Source organism: Sminthopsis crassicaudata, chromosome 3 (assembly GCF_048593235.1).
Source record: "Sminthopsis crassicaudata isolate SCR6 chromosome 3, ASM4859323v1, whole genome shotgun sequence".
NCBI classification, from domain to species: domain Eukaryota; kingdom Metazoa; phylum Chordata; class Mammalia; order Dasyuromorphia; family Dasyuridae; genus Sminthopsis; species Sminthopsis crassicaudata.
The window spans coordinates 335301554-335322460 of NC_133619.1; the positions used below are offsets into that span (position 1 = coordinate 335301554).

The following is a 20907-nucleotide window of genomic DNA, read 5'->3' on the forward strand; positions in this document are numbered from 1 at the left end:
ATTCTTGGAATTCCAATATTTCTTTGGAGCTTCCTTCATGTCATTGTCTACATGAGATCTTCTACTTGAGGCCAGCTATAGATGCCTTCTCTCTCACCAATTTCCCTTTATTTAATTTCCTATTATCTTAAAAACATTTTTTAAAAATTCTCATAGTAACAGAAATTTAACATTTCCATGTACAAAGTTGAATGTAAAAAAAGAAGTGAGAATGAAAATATAAATAAAATATTTTTTAAAATTCCATTCCATATCACTGGCTTTTAAAGAAATATATAATAAATGTAAACATGTTTCATTTTTTGAATATTTTCCCAATTATATGCAAAAACAATTTTTAACATTCCTTTTAAAAACTTTTTTGAATTCCACATTCTCTCCCTTTCTCACTTTTCTCCCTCCCTCAGAAAAAAGGCAACTTGATAGAGTATATGTGAAATCATGCAAAACATGTTTCTATATTAATCATATTGTAAAACACAGAAACCCTCCCCCCAAAAAAATTATGGAAAAAATAAGAGTAAAAAATAGTATACTTTTATCTTACATTCAGACTCTTATTAGTTCTTATCCTGGAGGTGAATAACATTTTTCATCTTAAGTTTTTCAGAATTGTCTTGGATTATGGTATTGCTGAAAACAACAGTCATTCAACAGTTGATCATTGTTACAATATTGCTGTTACAAGGTGCAATACTCTGCTCACTTTGTGTCAATTCATCTAAATCTTTCCAGTTTTTTCTGAAAGCATTCCATTCCCTATTTATTGTAGCACAATAGTATTCTATCACAGCCACATACAACAACTTGTCCAGCCATTCCCAATTGATGGATACTTCTCAATTTCCAATTCTTTCACACCATCAAAAAAAAAAAAAAAAAAAAAAGGTGTCATAAGTACTTTGTACAAATAGGTTTTTGTCTTTTTTCTCCTAATCTCATTGGGATACAGACCTAGTAGCAGAATTGCTGGGTCATGGGGTATGCAGATTTATAGTCCTTTAGTCACAGTTTCAATTTGCTTTCTATAATGATTGGATAAGTTTACAATTCTACCAACAATTTCCCAATTTTCCTACATTCCCTCCAACATTTGTTATTTTTCTTTTCTGTCTTATTAGTCAAACTAACAGGTATGAGGCATTACCTGACTTGTTTTAATTTATAATTCTCTAATCAGAAGTGATTTATAAGTGAGAAAGGCAAAGAATATGGAATTTAGTGATTGGTAGCTTTTTTTGTTGCAAAATATGTTTTCCAAAGCTATTTTGTTTCTTCTTTCTGTCATCATCTGTGAATAAAAAAAAAAATGTTCCAATGACCTATTTTGGGGGGTGAGGAATGCTTTCTTTTTGGCATCATTCCCCAACAATTCCTGTGTTGCCCAAATTAAAAATGGGGAATAAATTCTTGTAACAAGCATTGATAAAACAAATTTACACAGGGATAATGTGCAAAAATATATTTTTCTTTCTGAACTATGACCTGTCTTTAAGAACCTAACATGCTTCATTAAAAAACTATTATAGAGATCTCCATGTGACTGGTCATCAAAACCTTCTTAAGTCCTTTCAAAGTGATTTTCTTTACAATGAATTTTAAATATAAATTACTCATTTAGTTCCATTTCCCTCTGCATTATCATTTCATACAAGTCTTCTTTCCAAGGCTCTCCAAAATTTGTCTCTTTCAGCACTTTTTATAAGAATACTCCATTATTCCAGTTGATCAATGATGGACAGAAATAACTACACCAGAGAGGGAACACTGGGAAGTGAACGTAAATTGTTAGCACTACTGTCTATCTACCCAGGTTACTTATACCTTTGGAATCTAATACTTAATGTGCAACAAGAAAATGGTATTTACACACATATATTGTATCTAGGTTATATTGTAACACATGTAAAATGTATGGGATTGCCGGTCATCAAGGGGAGGGAGTAGAGGAAGGGGGGGGGACAATTTGGAAAAATGAATACAAGGGATAATATTATAAAAAAAATTACTCATGCATATATACTGTAGAAAAAAAATTCTAAATTAAAAAAAAATACTCCATTATTTACATAACACAATTTCAAATTATTCATCAAATGATGGGCTTTCAGTTTTTACTTCTTTTCTTTTCAATTCCTCCTTCAGGATCAATATTTGTTTAGAATGAAACTATTTTCCTCTCTTATTAATCGCTCTCTTAACCATACCATTGGTGTGTCAGCACTTTATTATTATGCAACCCTTTCCAATTGTTCATTCACCTTTCTAGATTTTGCTTGACTCGTTTTCACTACAAAGAAGAAATTTTTGAAGATCCTCTATCCCATTAAAGATTAACTTTTTTTCATGCTAGATTACATTCAGCTTTGTAAATTAAACTGTTCTTGATTTTAAATCTATATCTTTTGCCTTTTGGAGTAGAGTATTTCAAGATTTTCTGTCACAATAGAAATGGTCAGGTTTCATATATTTTTGAGTGTGGTATTTGAACTCTTATATTTGGACAGGTTCTTCCTTTTGATATTTCTTTCAGGAGATGATTAGTATTTTTTTCCCACTTTTACTTTGTCCTCTAGTTTTAATAGATAGTTTTTATTTATCATTGATTAAAATATAGCATTCAAATTTTAAAAATAATTATGGTTTTAAAGAAATTCAGTAATTGCCCAATTACTTCTTTTTGATATATTTTCCAAAGAGGTTATTTTTGGTAGGATATACATTCTTTTTTTTTTTTTTTTTTTTTTTTTTTTTTATTTTATTCATGACTCACCAATTTGATTGGTCTATGGTCTAAAAATTAATTTTATTTTGTTGCTACCATTTCTCTTTTTTAATTAAAAAGCTTTGTTAAAGCTTTTTATTTTCAAAACATATGCACAGATAATTTTCAACATTCATCTTTGCAAAACTTTGTGTTCCAAAATTTTTCCTTCCCTTCCCATCCTTTCACCACCTTCCCTATATGGCAAACACACTATTTTCTCTTCTAAACTATTTATTTGCTTTCCAATTCTTTCCTCTAGATCTTTTATTTCATTTTTTATCTCTTGCTTTATATCTTTGAAGTATTCATCATGTAATTAAAGTGGAAAAGTCATTTCTTTTTTTCCTTTCAAAGTACTTAAAAGTTGTCTTCTAGGTTGGATTTTCGGAAGGTCTATATCCACTGTAATTTTTTATAATACTTTGTTTTCTTCTCATATCTTCACTTTCAGTCACTGAACTGAGGCTTTATATTTATGGCTAGGCTCTAACCTCTACTGTTTCAGAATGGAGTTGAGTATTCAGCTTGACTTGGTCTTCATGTGGGTCACCTAGATTACATGTTGACCTTCACTTCCCAAGGTGAGTGCTGGGATATTTTAGGGTCATTTAGATCTTCAGAGCACTATATATGTAGGCTTCTTTAGCATCAGGATAAAGAGCTAGAGACTTCAGAATCCCTGGCTCTGTAGGGTCAAGAGTATTGCCATGTTTGGGCTGTGGATTTACTGCTGTGGACTGGGATGAGTTGGAAAATGTTTAACAACTGGCTCTCAAAAAACCTCTCAAAATTGTATTCATGACACACTTTTAAGTTTAATCTGCATTATCAATATTTTCTAATTATTAGGTCTAGACAATCAACAACAAATGTATTTATAGATTTCTAAGGTGTTTGGTCACACAGATAATTTAACAATTAGCTACCAAGATATGAAGCAACTCCAGTATACCATTACTTGCAATCATGTTTGAGGCTTTTTTTGATGGAAGCTCCCTACACCTATGTAGTGAATCACTCTTAAGTCATGTCATGAAACTTCTGTTTTATACATATTCTGTCTATACCAGTACTCCCTTTTTTAGTGAATACTCTTTAATATTGCCTATGGGCTTCTGGCTGGCTTTTTTTTTTTTTTTTTTTTTAAACTCTGGGGTAGATGATGTCATAATGTGGTCTCTCACAAGATTACTTAATATTTAGTCTAATGCTATTTTTAGGTTTTGTTGGAGGTGTGTGAAAGCTGTGCTGTCTTCTTTCATTGAGGCAGCTATCTTGGCAAGAAGTAGTTCAATTTATTTATAATATTTATACTTACAGCACCTTTTGTATTCTCTATATTAGAAAGCTCAGTGGTACAGTGAACAGAATGCCAAACCTAGAATCAAGAAGACCTGAGCTTCACCCTGGCTAGTTGTGTGACTCTGGCCAAGTCACTTAATCTCATCAGTAAAATATGCATAATAATACCATCTACATCCCAAGGTTGTTGTGAGGATCAAATTTAATAAAATCAAATTACAGCACACTTAGAACAGTGTCTGGAACATAATAACTATTATATAAATGTTAGTTATTATTAGCTATTATTATTTATTTTACATATATTTTATATCTAATTACTTATGTACCTATCTCACAATGAAATGAGAACAAAGACTTTACTAATACAGTTCTTGCTTCATAGTGGATACTTAATAAATATTTACTGATTGATACATTATGTATATGGAATTAGTAAAATGTTTGTAACTTTCTTATCTATAGTACAGTCTCAAATACAAATTTATAATATAAAATTTAATTTTTCATATGATAATCAAATTATTTATATATCTTTTGAGTTGAATATGAAAATTTCTCAATAGGAATAAGATCTGGAATTTCTTTGGTTAAGCAACTTTCAGGTGAGTAAACTCCCTCTACTAGTGAAGATCAGCAACTTCATTATAATTTAGAGTCTTTAGAGACACTGACACGTGTCAAAAAGCCAATATATGACAGAGGTGGGAATTGAATCCAGTTCTTATTGACTGTGAGACCATGCTTCTGGCCTACTAATTCATGCTGCTTCTGTAATAAACAGAGTGTGAGTAGGGAGGGGGAAGAAGGAGAGTGGAGAGAGAATGAAATTTATACTAGTTTTTTTCATAGTGTATTAGTAAGCAGTTTGGAATTAGGCAACTGTGTCATTTTCACTAGGACTTAATATTCATGAATAATAGGAAAATCAAAATTATTTTTCAAATTTGCTTATATAATAAAAAATTAATATATGTCCAATGTATCACTTATGGTTCTTTACATTTTAAAATAAATTAGTGAGAAAAATCTTCTTCCTCTTTTTCTATCATGAAAAAGTAGTAAAAATCTCTCATTTCTTGATTAATACATCAGTCTATTTCTAAAATAATTTTTCAAAAAAATAATCTTGAAAGCAGCATCTTTTGTATTTTGTATGTATATTCAAAATAATATTGAATGTATTAGACTACCTGCCATCTAGGGGAGGGATTGAGGGAAGGAGGGAAAAATTTGGAACAAAAAGTTTTGCAAGGGCCAATGTTGAAAAATTACCCATGCATATGTTTTGTAAATAAAAAGCTTTAATAAAAATAAATAAATGGGGGGGGGCAGAAGAGATAATGTTGATACTTAATAAATGCTGGTTAAAAACCTCACTAGGAAAGCACCCTGAGAGCAAAGATTTAAAAATAGTTACTTCTTCAAAATTTTCATTTGTAATTGCAAAAAACTGGAAACAACTTAACTATCCTACAATTGAAGAATATTCAAGTATATTGTATATGTAATTAAGATGAACAAGAATGAGAAATACAGTTTGGAAAAACTATCATGAAATATTGCCAAGTGGAAAGAAAAAACAGAACCAGAAAACCAATATATACTAAACTAGTTATAATGGATGTGAGGAAAATGAAGGAGAATAAATGGATAAATAAAAAATCCTGAGGGGAGACTTAGAGGTAAATGCTGAAAGCTATCACTGTATGTGTTGAAATTATTTAAATGTAAGTAACAAAAAATATTTAATTTGTTGTATTACTTTAAGTATAAATTAGTTTTAAAAGATAGCCAGAAATTTACTTACCAAATTCTTTGAATACAAGCCCACAAAGTTTAAAATTGTCACATGCATGAAAAAAGGAAAAGTCCATTTTACATTAAAACTTTATGTTCTAAACAGCTCATTTTCCTTAAGTTGAGACTGACTAGAAAAATCAATAATAATTAACAACTGTCCAATCAATAACCTGGTGATGTAATTGTATCAACAATGACAACTATCTGACATTGTCAAGATGGCAGGTGATTATTATGAAGGTTGCATCTGACAATTCAGGAAAGACATATGATATGTTAATGTTAAATACTAAAAATGTTAAAAATGAGGAAGGAGTGTGGGGTGAGAGGGGAACAAAAATACAGGTGTATTTGTAAGATACATGATATTTCAGAAAAATAAGCAACTTTATGCTTATTTTAAAAGAAAGCAAACTAAATGCAATTTCATAATATTTATGAGTTGGATAAACATATCCTTAATGTATAAGTCTAAATGGAAAATGTATTCATGTTTTTATAAGAAAGTGAAACTGCATAACAGAATACATAAAAGTAATCAAATAGGTATTTATAACCCAAAGGGATAATAAGTGTAGATTCTATTTTATTTATGCTCTATTGTTCTTGCTTAATAACTTGTTCAAGAAGCCATCCTTTAGGTGATTTTCAAATTTAATTATATATCTTGTGGAATTCCAGAATTTGCTTAATGGTGAATTAGAACAATAGGAAACATATTGGGAATGTTGTTTATAGAGCGCTATCATTTCTCAAAAGCAATCCATCCCATTTTCTTCTATTCAATTTTGGTAAATTTATTTATTGCATCTGCCCAAAATATATATCTTCATGGACTAACTCTATAGACTATCTAGACAAATATATATTATAGTCATTTGTTTGGCTTTATTTTATGGACTATTAGGAGATAGCTTTTTCCAGTGGTTGCAGATCTAATTGAAAAGACCATAATATGTTCAGGGATTTGATACAATCAATACAATGTCATCTACAAATAAAAGCTGCTATAACATTTCACTCTCTACAAGGAATCCTTTTTTCCATTTGAGTATCCTAAATGACAATAATAAGCACTTTTGGTAGGAATATGTTTTATGCATCATTTAACATTGTGTTATCCCTGAAACTTAAGAAATCTTGAATGACTGAGAATAGAATGAGTAGAAAAAGGAAGGAGTTTAACTGAGCTTGTTAAGTATGATTGGGACTTGGTACAATGAACAAAAATAAGGAAGTCATGAAGAAGAAAAAGTTTTAGAAAAAAGATGAATCTGTTTAAGGACCACTGAACTTGAGGTGATATAGTTCATTCAAATTTGTATGTTTATAGGGCATACATGTTAATGTTACTCATCTTCGATTGGGTCTCATGTCTTATAGGCAATATTACTATGCATAACTCACTTTCCTACTTTCCACAGCAACTCTTTCAAAGCTTTTCTTTCCTTCTCAAACCTTCCATGATTCCCTTTCCCCCACTGACTCGAGAACCTTGCTTTACATTTGACATAAAAAATTGAGGCCTTTCTCTCCTGAATTCCCTCTTATTCCTCTATCACTAAAGTGGCTTCTGCTACTATTTCTTCCTTTACCTCTGTATGGCATGATGAGGTGGTCTTATTCTTTACTAAGACTTATCTTTTTATCTGATTACACAATTCCTTTCAATCTCATCTTCTTTAGCAGACTATGCCCTCTGTCATCCCCATTTTATCACCTATTTTCAGTCTCTGTCTACTGGTTCTCTATTGTCCATATCTATGTTGATATCTCCCTTATCCTGAAAAAAACCTCACTTGATTCTCCCGTACTTATTGTCATCCTATATCTCTTCAGTTCTTTATAGCTAACCTCCTAAGGAAAAAAAAAATCTATAAGTCTCCATTTTTTTCTCTCACTATATTCTTAACCCTTTACAATCTGGCTTCCAGTCTCATCATTCCACCCAAACTGTTCTGTCTAAGTTATCTATGATCACTTAGTTGCCAAATCTAAGGGCCTTTTCTCAATCCTATTCTTGATCTCTCTGCAGCCTGACACTGTCAATCACTCTCTTCTCCTAAGTTTTAAGGATACCACTCTGTCTTAATTCTCCTATCTGACCATTCCTGCTAAGTCCCCTTTGCTGCATCCTCATCCGTATCATATCTTCTAACCATAGGTATCCCTCTGCTGGGCCCTCTATTCTTCTCCCTCCATAATACTTCCCTCATCAGCTCCCAAGGATTTAATTATCATTCATACACTAATGATTCTCAAATCTTTAATTCTGCCCATCCTCTCTGATGATTCCCAGTCTTGCATCTCCAACTGTATTTCATGTATCTTGAAATGATATTCAGTAGACATCCAAAACTCAACATGTCCAAATCAGAAATCATCAGCTTCCCCCTTCCTATTATTATAGAGGGAAACATAATCCTCCCAGTTGTTTAGACTGACAAAGCTAGGAATCATCTTGACTTCTTACACACACAGATTTTCTTCTCTCTCTCTCTCTCTCTCTCTCTCTCTCTCTCTCTCTCTCTCTCTCTCTCTCTCTCTCTCTCTCTCTCTCTCTCCCTCTCTCTCTCTCTCTCTCTCTCTAATGAAAGAGTAAGAACAACTAGTCAGGTGACAAATCTTGCAGATTGTATTTCCACAATATCTCTGGCATCCATCCCTTTCTCTCTACTGCCTACTGTAAATGCTCCTCATTGGAGCAATCTAGAATTATGCCCAATAAGTTATTAAACTGTGCATACTCTTTGAACCAGCAGTGCTACTACTGGGCTTATATACCAAAGAAATACTAAAGAAGGGAAAGGGACCTATATGTGCCAAAATGTTTGTGGTAGCCCTGTTTGTAGTGGCTAGAAACTGGAAAATGAATGGATGCCCATCAATTGGAGAATGGTTGGGTAAATTGTGGTATATGAATGTTATAGAATATTATTGTTCTGTAAGAAATGACCAGCAGGATGAATACAGAGATGCTTGGAGAGACTTACATGAACTGATGCTGACTAAAATGAGCAGAACCAGGAGATCATTATACACTTCAATAACAATACTGTATGAAGATGTATTCTGATGGAAGTGGATATCTTCAACAAAGAAAAGATCTAACTCAGATCCAATTGATCAATGATGGACAGAATCAGCTACACCCAGAGAAGGAACACTAGGAAATGAGTGTAAACTGTTTGCATTTTTGTTTTTCTTCCCAGGTTATTTTTACCTTCTGAATCAAATTCTTCCTGTGCAACAAGAAATTCGGTTCTGCACACATATATTGTATCTAGGTTATACTATAACATATTTAACATGTATGGGATTGCCTATCATCTAGAGGAGGGGGTAGAGGGAAGGAGGGGAAAATTCGGAACAAAAGTGAGTGCAAGGGATGATGTTGTAAAAAATTACCCATGCATATGTACTGTCAAAAAAAAAAGTTATAATTATAAAATTAATTTAAAAAATTAATAAAAAAGATCACAACCATACCTGATTAGATATATGAAAAAAAAAAAAAGCTCCTCATTGATCTCCATGCCTCCAGTCTCTTATCTTCTTCTACTCATGTCTTACATTGTAGCTAAATTGGAATTCCTAAATCACAATACTTACTATGTTACTTGACCATTCATCATTGCTTCAAGATAAAATAATTTTTAAATATTTTTTAAAAATCAAATTAAATCAAAAGTTCTTTAAAGTATTTCATAATTTGGTTTCCACCTGTCTTTCTTAACTGATCACAATATTACTCTACCACTCCATGCATCCTACACTTCAGTAAATAAAACTATTTTATTGTTACTAGCTTACTTATGTTTCCACATACATATCATTGCATTTCATACCTTCATGCCTTTGCCCAGGATATCTTCCATGCTTGGAATGCTTTGCACGACTACTTCAAAAAATACCTCACTTGAGGCAGCTAGGTGGTGTAGTGGATAAAGCACCAGCCCTGAGGTCAGGGGGAACTGAGTTCAAATGTGACCTCAGACACTTAATACTTCCTAGCTGCTTGAACCTGGGCAGGTTTAACCCCAATTGCCTCAGCAAAAATACCTCACTTCCTTCAAAGATCAAGTGCCACTTCATAAACAGGTTACTGTCTGATTTTATCAAGAGTGTTTTCTTCTCCCTCCCGTGAAATTACTTTGAATTTACTTTACATATTTTGCATGTACATATCTGTATAAAAGCTAGTTACCTCAATAAGGCATAGTAATCTGAAGATAAATATTTACATTTTTGTATTTGTATCTCCAGCCAGTATAAACAATGTCTGAAAGTAAGTATTCATTAAATGGATGAAAATGAATTGCTCTCTCCCCAATACTACTGAAAATTACTCTGTATATCTTCTTTATCTACTGTGTACATGCTATTTTTCCAGATGGTAATAAAAAATCTCTTTCACTCAGTCAAAAAGAGAGGAGGCAAAAGACCACCCCCTTCAATAAATAAGTCAAGTAAAACAAATATACAAAGTAGCCATGTCTGAGCTACAAGTCTTGGTTTATGCTTTAGGTCTATCATCTATCCATTAGAAGGTGGGTAGAATGCTCTAGAAAAATAGCTGTACAATGCCTTGATCAGAGTTCTTAAGTCTTACAAAGCTGTTTCTCTTTAAAAGATGTTATTCATTAATATATGGTTTGCCTGGTTCTGGTTATTTCACTCTGCATGTATATTGCTCTGTATTCTGTGAAATCAGTTTTTATGATTTTGTCACACAAAGAATATTTCCTTATATTCATATACCATAACTTTTTTTCTAAGGCAATTGGTGTTAAGTGACTTGCCTGGGGTCACACAGCTAGGACATGTTATGTGGTTGAGATCAGATCTGAACTCAAGTCCTCCTGACTTCAGGGCTAATGCTATATACTATATATATATATATATATATGCATATATATATATATATATATATTTTTTTTTTAATTAAAACTTTTTATTTTCAAAAAATATGCATGCATTATTTTTTAACTTTGACAGTTGCATAGCCTTTATTCCATAATTTTTAAAGCCATTTTCCAACTGATGGACACCTCCTTAATTTCCAGCTCTTTGCTCTAGTTTTTCTTTTTTTCCTTTTTAATTTCTGCTTCTAGATCAGGAAAAGTATTTTGCTTATAATTATTTTGTATTGTCTTGCATCTTATCCTTTCCCCCCTTGTATTCTTTTCTATCACTTAGCAGATCCTGGATGGGATATTGGCTCAGATGTCCTAATGAAGACCTTTTATGGTTTTATATTATGACTCACTTTTTTGTTGCTGTTGGTTACAGTGCTCAAAGCTTCAAAACCAGAAGGAAAAACCTATAAAGAAACTTCCTGTATTTCAGTACAAAGGGACCATCTTCAATTCTGTCTCATTACAGCTCTTTATTCAAACAGGAAGTGATCCTGGTGCCAGGTAATTATCATCTTTTGGGACACTAGCTTTATAGGTATTCTTCTTATCTTGAGCATCACACTGAACTATGGCATAGTTCTATGTAAACAGAACTATCTGGATTCATAATGGTTAATGGTGCCAAGTTTTTAGCTGCTACTAATGTTACAGGACTTCTATAAAGTTAATTTTAAGAGTGATTCCTATATAATGATGCTAGTATTTATCCCCTGATCTCTGGTCATAAAAAGTTTACTACTGAAATTTTTCTTTTCACTCCGAATTCTACCATCTTTTCATAGATTCCATGGCTGGAATCTTTCTCTTTTATGTTATCTAAACATCATCTAAACAACAAAAAAAAGTTTCATATCACTGCAAATAGTTGAAAGTATAAAATTACTAAATCATGAAGATGATCCTTGTTGCCATTTTTGAGTGCTGTTAAGAGATGGAAGATTTCTTTGTTATTAAATATTATTATTATTAAATATATGTTTGGTATGTTTTGTAACTTAAAAGAAGTATGGAGATAAAAAAGGAGGAAAGAAATGAAGGAGTAACAGGGTCAAAGATAAATGTTTTTCTTTTTTCAAGAGGTCATCGCTCTAGTGGGAATCTGAACACATCTATAACAAAGAAAAGAGGTAGCAAAATGATAGAGAATAAAAGACAGAGTATTTTTTTTAAAAAGGTAGATTAAAAAGAGAAAGGAGGTAAAAATTTTTATTTGATAGTCAGTTTTTCTGTCTTCTTCCATGTGGCCAGCTGGCGGTAGCCAGCTAATAATAATATTCTAATAATTTATTTTTAAAAAATTTGATGTTACTGGTATACTTGAAATATTAGAACTGTCTTTAGATACAATATAAGAGAAAGAAAGCTCTGAGTAAAGAAATAAGAATCTCTTGCAAATTTGACACACAAGTCTTCTTAGTAGTTTTTTTGGCTTCCTTTCTGGCTTACTGAATTATTCCAGATATCTGAGGTTGTTAGATCACTGATCTTTCCTAATAAATGACCAATTCTCTTTGTACTATTTGATAGCTGCCTTTGATCAGTTCCCAAAACAGTCCACATCCAATTGAACTTGAATGCTTTCTGATAAGGAAAGTGTTGAGACAGGTTATCATTTGCAGGTTAGCAAACTATTCAGTCTTTCTTTGTTTTAATTTTCCTATACTAGATTTTTATCAATTTAGACAATCTAAAGAAATATGTTTAATTTAGACAATTTAAAGAGGCAAAGGCAAAGTGCTTTAAGTCATATATAGTTGGATCTGATTTTTATTACTCTGTAGTGAAAAGTGGTAGGTCACAACAAATTAAAGAAAAATCTTACCAGGAGCCAAATCCCATAGGCCTCCTATCATAATCTGGTAAATCTGGAGCAATCTTGCATGCTTGTATGTTCAGGTATTTAAATATGTGAATTTTGCCTTTTATACATATCTAGAGCAAAAAAAAGAACAATGAACATAGTCACATCCTATCCAAAGTACTAATTTATTACAGTTTGCCTTATTTAAAACAAGGAGGGGGGAAAGTGGCATTATAAAAAATGAATTTTAGTGTTAAAAATATTATTTGGTGGGTGGTATGCTTTTAATGGAAAACTGGTATATGTGTGTGTATATATATACATTTGGTTCTCACATTACATATTATTGTATCAAGTATGTTTCAACAATTAACCAGTTCTACTAACTTTGATTTATAAATGTAGAAAATAAAACAATATTAAATATCTATCCATCATCAGTAGTATTTGAATCTCCAGTTTTTATTTCATTTTCCCTCAGTTACATGTAAAACAATTTTTTACACTGTTTTTAAAACAAAGTTCAAGATTCTCTCCTTTTCTCTCTCCCTGCCCTATTAAGAAAATACATAAGAAGTAAAGTAAAACACTGCCATAAAAAGTCATGTTGCAGAAGAAAACATTCCCCCCATAAACACACAAATACAAGAAAAATAAGGTTTAAAAAATGCTTCAATTTTTATTCAGACATAATCAGTTCTTTCTCTGGGTATGGAGAGCATTTTTTCTATCACCTTCAGAGTAGTCTTGAATCATTGTAATGCTGAAAAAGTTATTCACAGTTGATTATCCCACAATATTGCTATATACAACACATTTCACTGTGCATGAGTTCATGCAGGACTTTCCAGATTTTTCTGAGAGCATGCTGCTTATCATGGAATCTCTAGTTTTAAACTGATATCAATTCTGCTAATTGCATAGTATCATAGTGGCTACTTTGTGCATTGGAAATTTCCATGGTACTATAGACTTATGTGGACCAGACATTTTCATAAAGAAAATTATTTTTTTAAGTATTTATTCTTGTACTAACTTATTTTCTATGGCTAGTTTATTAAACATTTCTTCTCAAGTTATATTTGCACTTTTTTTGAAACTTCAAAGGTACAGGTGGGAAGGTGAATTAGTGCTTGTCATGAAGTCAAGACAGTTTGAGTTTAAATTTACACTCAGATACTAGCTATGGAACAGTAGACAAATCATGATCTCAGTCAGCTTCACTTTACACCCAACTCTAAAATAGGGAAATAACACCTACCTCCAGGAGTTGTTCTCAGAATTAAATGAGAAACTTGTAAAGTGCTTAGTTCAGCATCTGGCACACAAAAGACACTTAATAAATGCTTATTTCCTCTCCGCCCCCCTTTCTAGACCTAAGGCCATTTCCAATTTCTCTCATATTAAGAGAGTTCCTTGCCATTTTCAATCTTAATATGCTGAAGAAAAATTATTAGAGAACAAGAATAATGTATATGATACCAATATCAAGAGCTACATGCTTTTAGAAGTGAAAATTTAAATTCTTTGGGACTATTACACACATCAAAAAAAAAATTTCTCCCCATTTAAAAGTATTTTATTTTTTCTATAGTTTTCAAGATAGTTTTCAACATCACTTAAAAAAATTTTTCCACATTACTCATGTTGTGAAAGAATTAGAACAAAAGGGAAAAATCACAAGAAAGAAAAAAAAAGTGAAATAATAATATACTTTGATCTACCTTCAGACTACACAATACTTTCTCTGGATGTACATAGCATTTTCTACCATGAGCCTTTTGGATTGTCTTAGATTATTATACTGCTGAGAAAAGCTAAGTTTATCAAAGTTGATCATTGCACAATATTGCTATTACTATGGATAAAGTTTTCCTGATTCTGTCTGTTTTACTCAGCATTCATGTAAATCTTTCCGGGTTTTTCTCAAATTTGTCTGCACATCATTTCTTATAGCACATTAGTATTTCATTACATTCATATACCACACTTTGTTCAACTGATGGGCATTCCCCTCACTTTCCAATTCTTTCTTACCACAAAATGAGCTGTTATAAACCTTTTTGTACATGTAGGTCCTTTTCCCTTCTTTTTTTTAATAACTCTCTGGGCACAGTTCCAAATGGTTTCTCCATCCTCTAGAGTGGTTGGAATAGTTCACAATTCCACTAAAAATACACCAGTGTTACAATTTTCTCACATCGTCTCCAAAATTTAATTTTTTCTTTTTCTGTCATATTAGCCAATCTGAGAGGTGTGAGGTAGTACCTCAGAATTGTCTTAATTTACATTTTTCTAAACAATCCATCTATATATTTCACTGAGATTTGTAGCTGCCAGATGATTTAAAAAATAGCCAGAAATGTGTAAGAGCAGAGAGTAAATAGCAGTCATAACTTCAATTCTGGAATTCTTTTTATTATATTGTGGCAAGTACTATGAGAGCTGATGGAATTCTACAACAAATGCAAGATTAATTCAGAATTGTATTTTATTTGTAAGTTATGGAATAAATTATATTTAATCACTATTGTTGAGCAAAGGGTCAATCTTTTGCTCTACTAAATTAGAAAGTGATTGTTTTTGAAACATAGTTACAAAAATAATAGCTAGATAAAATAAATGGACATTTTAACACAGAAAATTGAAGAGCACAATTTTTTCTTCCTTCATAATATACTTTGATTACATTTCCAAGAAAAAAATTCCAAGTGAAAAAGAGAAAGAAAAGTAGAAAAGAAGGAAGAAGGGAAACTGGGAAAAGGGGAAAAGAAAGTAGAAAAGAAACGGGGGGAAAAAGAGTGAAATGAAGAGATTGTCCCCACCTTTAGCTATTCAAATTTTCTAAATAATAACACATTTTTTCTTAAAGACTTCATTTTAAAAAGAAATTTAAATGGAAATAATCTAAATTTCAAATTCTATCCTCTGTACAGTTAACAATGGTTCACCTGTGCAGGAGGAGACTGTAGGGGATTGTTGTCTAGGGTGATCATCTGTAGGTGTTTGAGGTTCCGATAACAAACAGGAATTGAAGTAATTTTATTGCAGGAGAAGTCTAACCGTATTAAAGGCAAGTCGGCAAGCTCTGTATGTATGGGGGAAAAATGGAAATGGCTAGTCAATTCAATCTAAAATCCAAAAAAACTAAAACCATATAACCATGAATATATATTCTTGTAACACTATATTCATTTTTTTACCCAAATTAGAATTGGCACTTAAATAAAGCTTTAAGTCAATCATTATGCAGAACCAAAATTTATTTAAACAATAAGCTATTCTTTGAAGAAAATGCATTGCAGGAGAAAACTGTAAGGAAGGAATCAGAGTTTCTGTTGATCAAGGAACAAGGGTACCAGTAGGTCAGCATTACTGAGTGTGAGTGCTTTCAATACCTCTTGCTCCTAAAATAATGATCATTAAACTAAAGTCCCACAAGAGATAGGATGAAGACAAAGATTGGTAGGCAAGGAGAGGGAAAACAGAAGAGTTGTATGAATTTTGGGTAGTCTTAATTAGGTTATGTATTGGACATGGGAGTTTTTTTGAATTTTAAGTTAGGAAGTCCAAAAGTCTATCAATACTCTTAACTAATAAAATTCCTCCATGAGTAAGATCACTGATAAAAGAATCAAGTTCTATACAAGATAAGAGTCTAGACTCTAGATCAATCTATGACTTAGTTTCTAACGACTAAATATGAACCTTAATCATTTTTGTTCCCCTCCCCCTCCTGCCATGGATCTATTTCAATTTTCATTCCATCATTATTTAAAATTTTTTAAATAAACTTCAGTTAAATAAACAATTAGCTTTTGTATTTTTCAAAATGAAGAATTTATTCTGGAAATTGTAATTTCATTTATCATGACAAAGAGGGACCTGACACATTAGTTTTGCAACTTGATAAATATATAGATTTTTGTGTACACTTCCCTGTGTTTTACCTATAGTTCCTAGAGCTAGGCACATCATGTACACACATTCAAATAAATACTTAATAATAATAATAAAATAAATATTGAAATGAAGTATATATCTTCTCAAAGAATTTTAGTATATTATGTCATAAACTTTTTAATCAAAAGTAACATTCATTTCCCCCAAGCGTTTCTATAAAATTTCAATGCTAGGAAATCATTGCACTTATTAAATTTCATCAAACTTCTACCTGAGATGAGTTTTACTGGTCTCTAACTTTCAGAATCTTCTCAGTAGTTCTTCATGCAAATGAAAAAGGAGCATCAACTTTGGCAAACCAAAACAAAGATGATGCAGTAGAAGGAATTTACCAAACAACAAACTAACCAAAAAAGGCTAAAGATTTTAAGATATAATGTATCTTCATAAAGTGTTACAAGCTTATAAATGTATATATATGTTGTTGTTTTTTAAAGTAAAAACAAATCTTTTTTTTCTCACCTTCAGGTAAACGCATTAAATGATTTCTTCTGATGTTAAGGTCCCGCAAAGACTCCAAATTGCCAACTTGGGGAGGTAGTGTCTGAATTTCATTACAGCTGACGTCCTATGCCAAAAGGATAAAAAGTAAACAAATATTCTAGTATTAGCAATTTATTTACATCTAACTATATGAAAAATGAATGAACTGACATAAATCACCTCTAAAATCCTTAATATTCCTAAAAATTTTTGTTTCCATAATCAAGTCTGTCTAATTTTCAGTTTGCTCTGGTATTTACTTTTGATAATACCAACCATTACCATTATATTTAATAATACTCTCTATTTCTGAACATGAAGCATTGGGATAGCAGCTAGAATGTAGATTCAACATAACTACAGTAATTTAGGCAATGGCATGGTCCCCAAAATGCTAAATAATACCTTCATATGCAGATTTCAAGATTGATAAAAAATATCCATATTACATTATTTTGAAAGTAGATAGAACCATTTTCAAATCCACAATCATATATTTTATGTACAGCATAAGCAAGTCATTTGGGTGAATAAAACTTCAAATTGTCACAAAGAAATGCCAGCCTAATACTATAAGAGTGAAATAATAACATGTTAATATAGATACTATTTAAAAGGTTCCTATTATCAAGAAGTTCATTTGGCTAAATTAGAATTAAATAATTAAGTAAATTAAACTTGTTTTTGCTTTAAAGTGTCTTTTATAATATTATTGAGATAATAGATGTTATTCTGACTTTTCTGTATAGACATTGGAGAAGAAAGTCAAATGTGATCACACTAAATAGTAAGGGCCTAAATGAAGCTCACACATCTTAATTTCTAGTTTGATTTTCTAACCATCAAATTTAGCTTTTTAAAAGGATGTACACAGAATTCAAGTGTGTAGCGGTACTCTACATAGGACAAATGTTTACTAAATTTATAAGATTTAACGTCTTCATTTCAAATATGATATAACATGAAGAAATCATCTTTAACTGCAACACAAGGCACTTAAAGTTAGTTATAGTCATGTCAATCAAGAAATTATAAAAAAAAAAGAGAGAGATATTACTAAGGGGAGGTTTCAGAATGTCTTTTTCTAAAGAGTCTTTTAAAATAAAATTTGTCAAAAACAGTTTAGTTTTGTAAAATTCTACATGAAGTCAAAGATTTGGGCCACATGAGTTAAAAGCATTTTTATGTCCATCATTCACTTGGCCTCTTTAATATTTAGTGAACTTAAATCTGTAAGTATATTTTTAAAGGATAAGGATTCCATGAAACAACCTCAAGTACTCCATAAAAAGTTATGGGGCTATATTATGCCCCATAACCCCTGAAACTAAGAGTTATTTCCAAGAAGATTGAAGATAATGCAGTTTTTTCATTAACGTCATAGTAGGGCTCAAAAGCATATATAAATAGAAAAAATTGGGATAAGATATTAGCTGCAGAAAAATATAAATATAATAGCTGTGAAAAATATAAACAGACATAGTTCACATGACCTGGTCTTTTGTAAAACTTGTATTAATTTCAAGTATTTTTAGAAGTCAAATAAATGGCAAAGAAGGTGAAAACATCAAAAAATGTCTATAAATGTGTTCATATTTTCTGAATTCAATTGAAGAAATGTGAACCAATTGTGAGGTAACTTATATTGCTCATCATATTCAACATTTCTTTAAATGCTAGTGAAATGAATTTCATTTTAGCTTATGACTATAATGACAGTTCAGGAAGTATATGGACACTTTAAAAGGAATATAAATAGAAAAAAATACAATGAAGACTCTAAAAATCCAACCATATTAAATGGGGAGTATTAGCCCTGAAGTCTGGAGGAGCTGAATTCAAATGTAGCCGGGCAAAACTTAATCCCAATGGCTTAACAAAATTAAATTAACTGGGAATGCTTTTTGCTGTTGTTCATTCATTTCAGTTGTACCTGACACTTCATGACCCCATTTGGAATTTTTTTGGCAAAGATGCTGGAGTGATTTGCCATTTCCTTCTTCAGCTCATTTTATAGATGAGGACACTGAGGCAAACAGGCTTAAGTGACTTGTTCAGAGTCATACAACTAGTAAATGGACTGATTTGAACTTAAATCTTGCTGACTCCAATCCAATGCACCCCTAACAGTCCTGCTTTTCAGTGAGAAACAAGTTTTTTGTTTTCTTCTACAATTACATTATGAGAAAGTAAACAACTAATATTTTTGTACAGCTTGAAGGTTTGAAAAGTGCTTTACATACATGATATCATTTGAGTCTCTTGATAGCCTTGTGAGCTAAATATAAATACTGTTATACTGCTTTACAGATGACAAAAATAAAGTCTTCTGGTCTTGAGTTGATAATAACTATCCATTTGACCAGAGGGGACCCCGAAACTCTAAAACTCCTTGAAGGAAAGATTCTCCTTGAATCCTGGTCTCTGTAAAAAACCCCGCCCAAAGGAAACGGGATAAACAGCTTCATTCTGTTATTCACCACCCCCATTAATAACACTCACTACTGATTAAGGTTCCCATTGAATTAAAGATCAAACCTAAAGATACTCATTCAATTCTATTCAAATTCCAGCTCAAGCTGAACCAACCCCCATATCAAGAGCAAACTCCAGCTTGTAGCCAAGACTTCTATTATAAAAAGAGCCAACTTGGGGCTCAGTCCTTGCAGAGGACCTAATATGCCATCTCTGGCATAGTATCAACTTCTGCCTGCTGAAATGATATCCTCTTTCAGCGTTACCCTCTCTTAACTCTCTCATCTATTTCCCTAACAAGACTTTATACTTCTCTATTGGGATTTCTCTGCTAGAAATTTTATATCTCTCGGTCAGACCTTGCCACTAAGGAATTCAGCCTTTCTATTCATGCATACATAGCAAAGGCTGACTTCCCAATACCAATAATAAACTTTTTACCAGTCCAGCTTTTTGGGATCGTAAATTCCTTTACAAAAGATCTCTGGGCCGCCAGAAAGGGGTTACCATAACTCCCTGCCAAGTGCTGAATCCTAAGGGGATTTAGAGGAGCCAAACTCCTTTATTTGGTTCCCTGAACTCCAAACCTGCCACTAACCTCATCATTTAACTTGCTGACTACCAGGAACCCTAATCTCATCTTTTGGTTCCCTAACCATGAACCCCAAAATCTAGACCTCATCATTTGGTTCCCTCACTGGGAACCCCGAAATCTAGACCTCATCACATTCAGTCATAATAGTTAACCAAAATACCTCATCTAAATTAGGGTTTGATATCTGTATTTCAATACAATTGTTTTCCTTTGTAATCCTATATGTTTTGTTTTATGCACTTAGAAACATTGTTCTGAGAAGTTCATAACCTTCCCTGGAGTACCATAGGCTAAAATAAGGGCCTCTGAGCTACGTGATAATAGAACATATTTGAAAAAAATTTGATATATTCATGGCAAATTCAGGGTTTGAAAATGAAAACCCCTATAAAATTATAACTCCCCAAAATCCAAACCATTAAGTTAGAACATAGATCTAATGAAGAAAAGACCCAATAGTAGTTTCAAATGCTCTTTTTTTTAATGTACTATCTGGTATGGCTTTGGGAACTCAGTTTCTTCCATGGTAAAATGAGAAGGATACAAAAGATAACATTTTCTTCCAGTTCTAAATCTATTAATTCTATGATCTGAGTGAGCCAATTAGCTTTTTGATGAACTAGCCTATGATTTTAAAGAAATCCACCATTGAGCACAGGAAAAAAAAAATTTTAAAGATAAGGGTTCAATAGATAAAAATCTATTACCAATCCTGAAAGCAAAATTCAAAAGGTTATGTGTTTTCCAGATGAATAATTTTCATATACAAAGAACAGCATATGTAGATTTCACAATCAAA

The 20907-nt window shown here is 31.9% G+C and overlaps 1 protein-coding gene across 8 annotated transcripts in view; it reads right to left on the reverse strand.

Annotated features, from left to right (window-relative positions):
* LRCH3 (leucine rich repeats and calponin homology domain containing 3) overlaps window positions 1-20907 on the reverse strand; it is a 163570-nt gene that overhangs the window by 65603 nt on the left and 77060 nt on the right. For all 8 annotated transcript variants that reach the window (XM_074301491.1, XM_074301494.1, XM_074301493.1 and 5 more), the window contains 3 exons: window positions 17018-17123; window positions 15544-15680; window positions 12614-12723 (listed from right to left, as the gene is read on the reverse strand). In XM_074301491.1, coding sequence (XP_074157592.1) covers window positions 12614-12723; window positions 15544-15680; window positions 17018-17123 — 353 coding nt within the window. The remainder of the gene's footprint in view (window positions 1-12613; window positions 12724-15543; window positions 15681-17017; window positions 17124-20907) is intronic.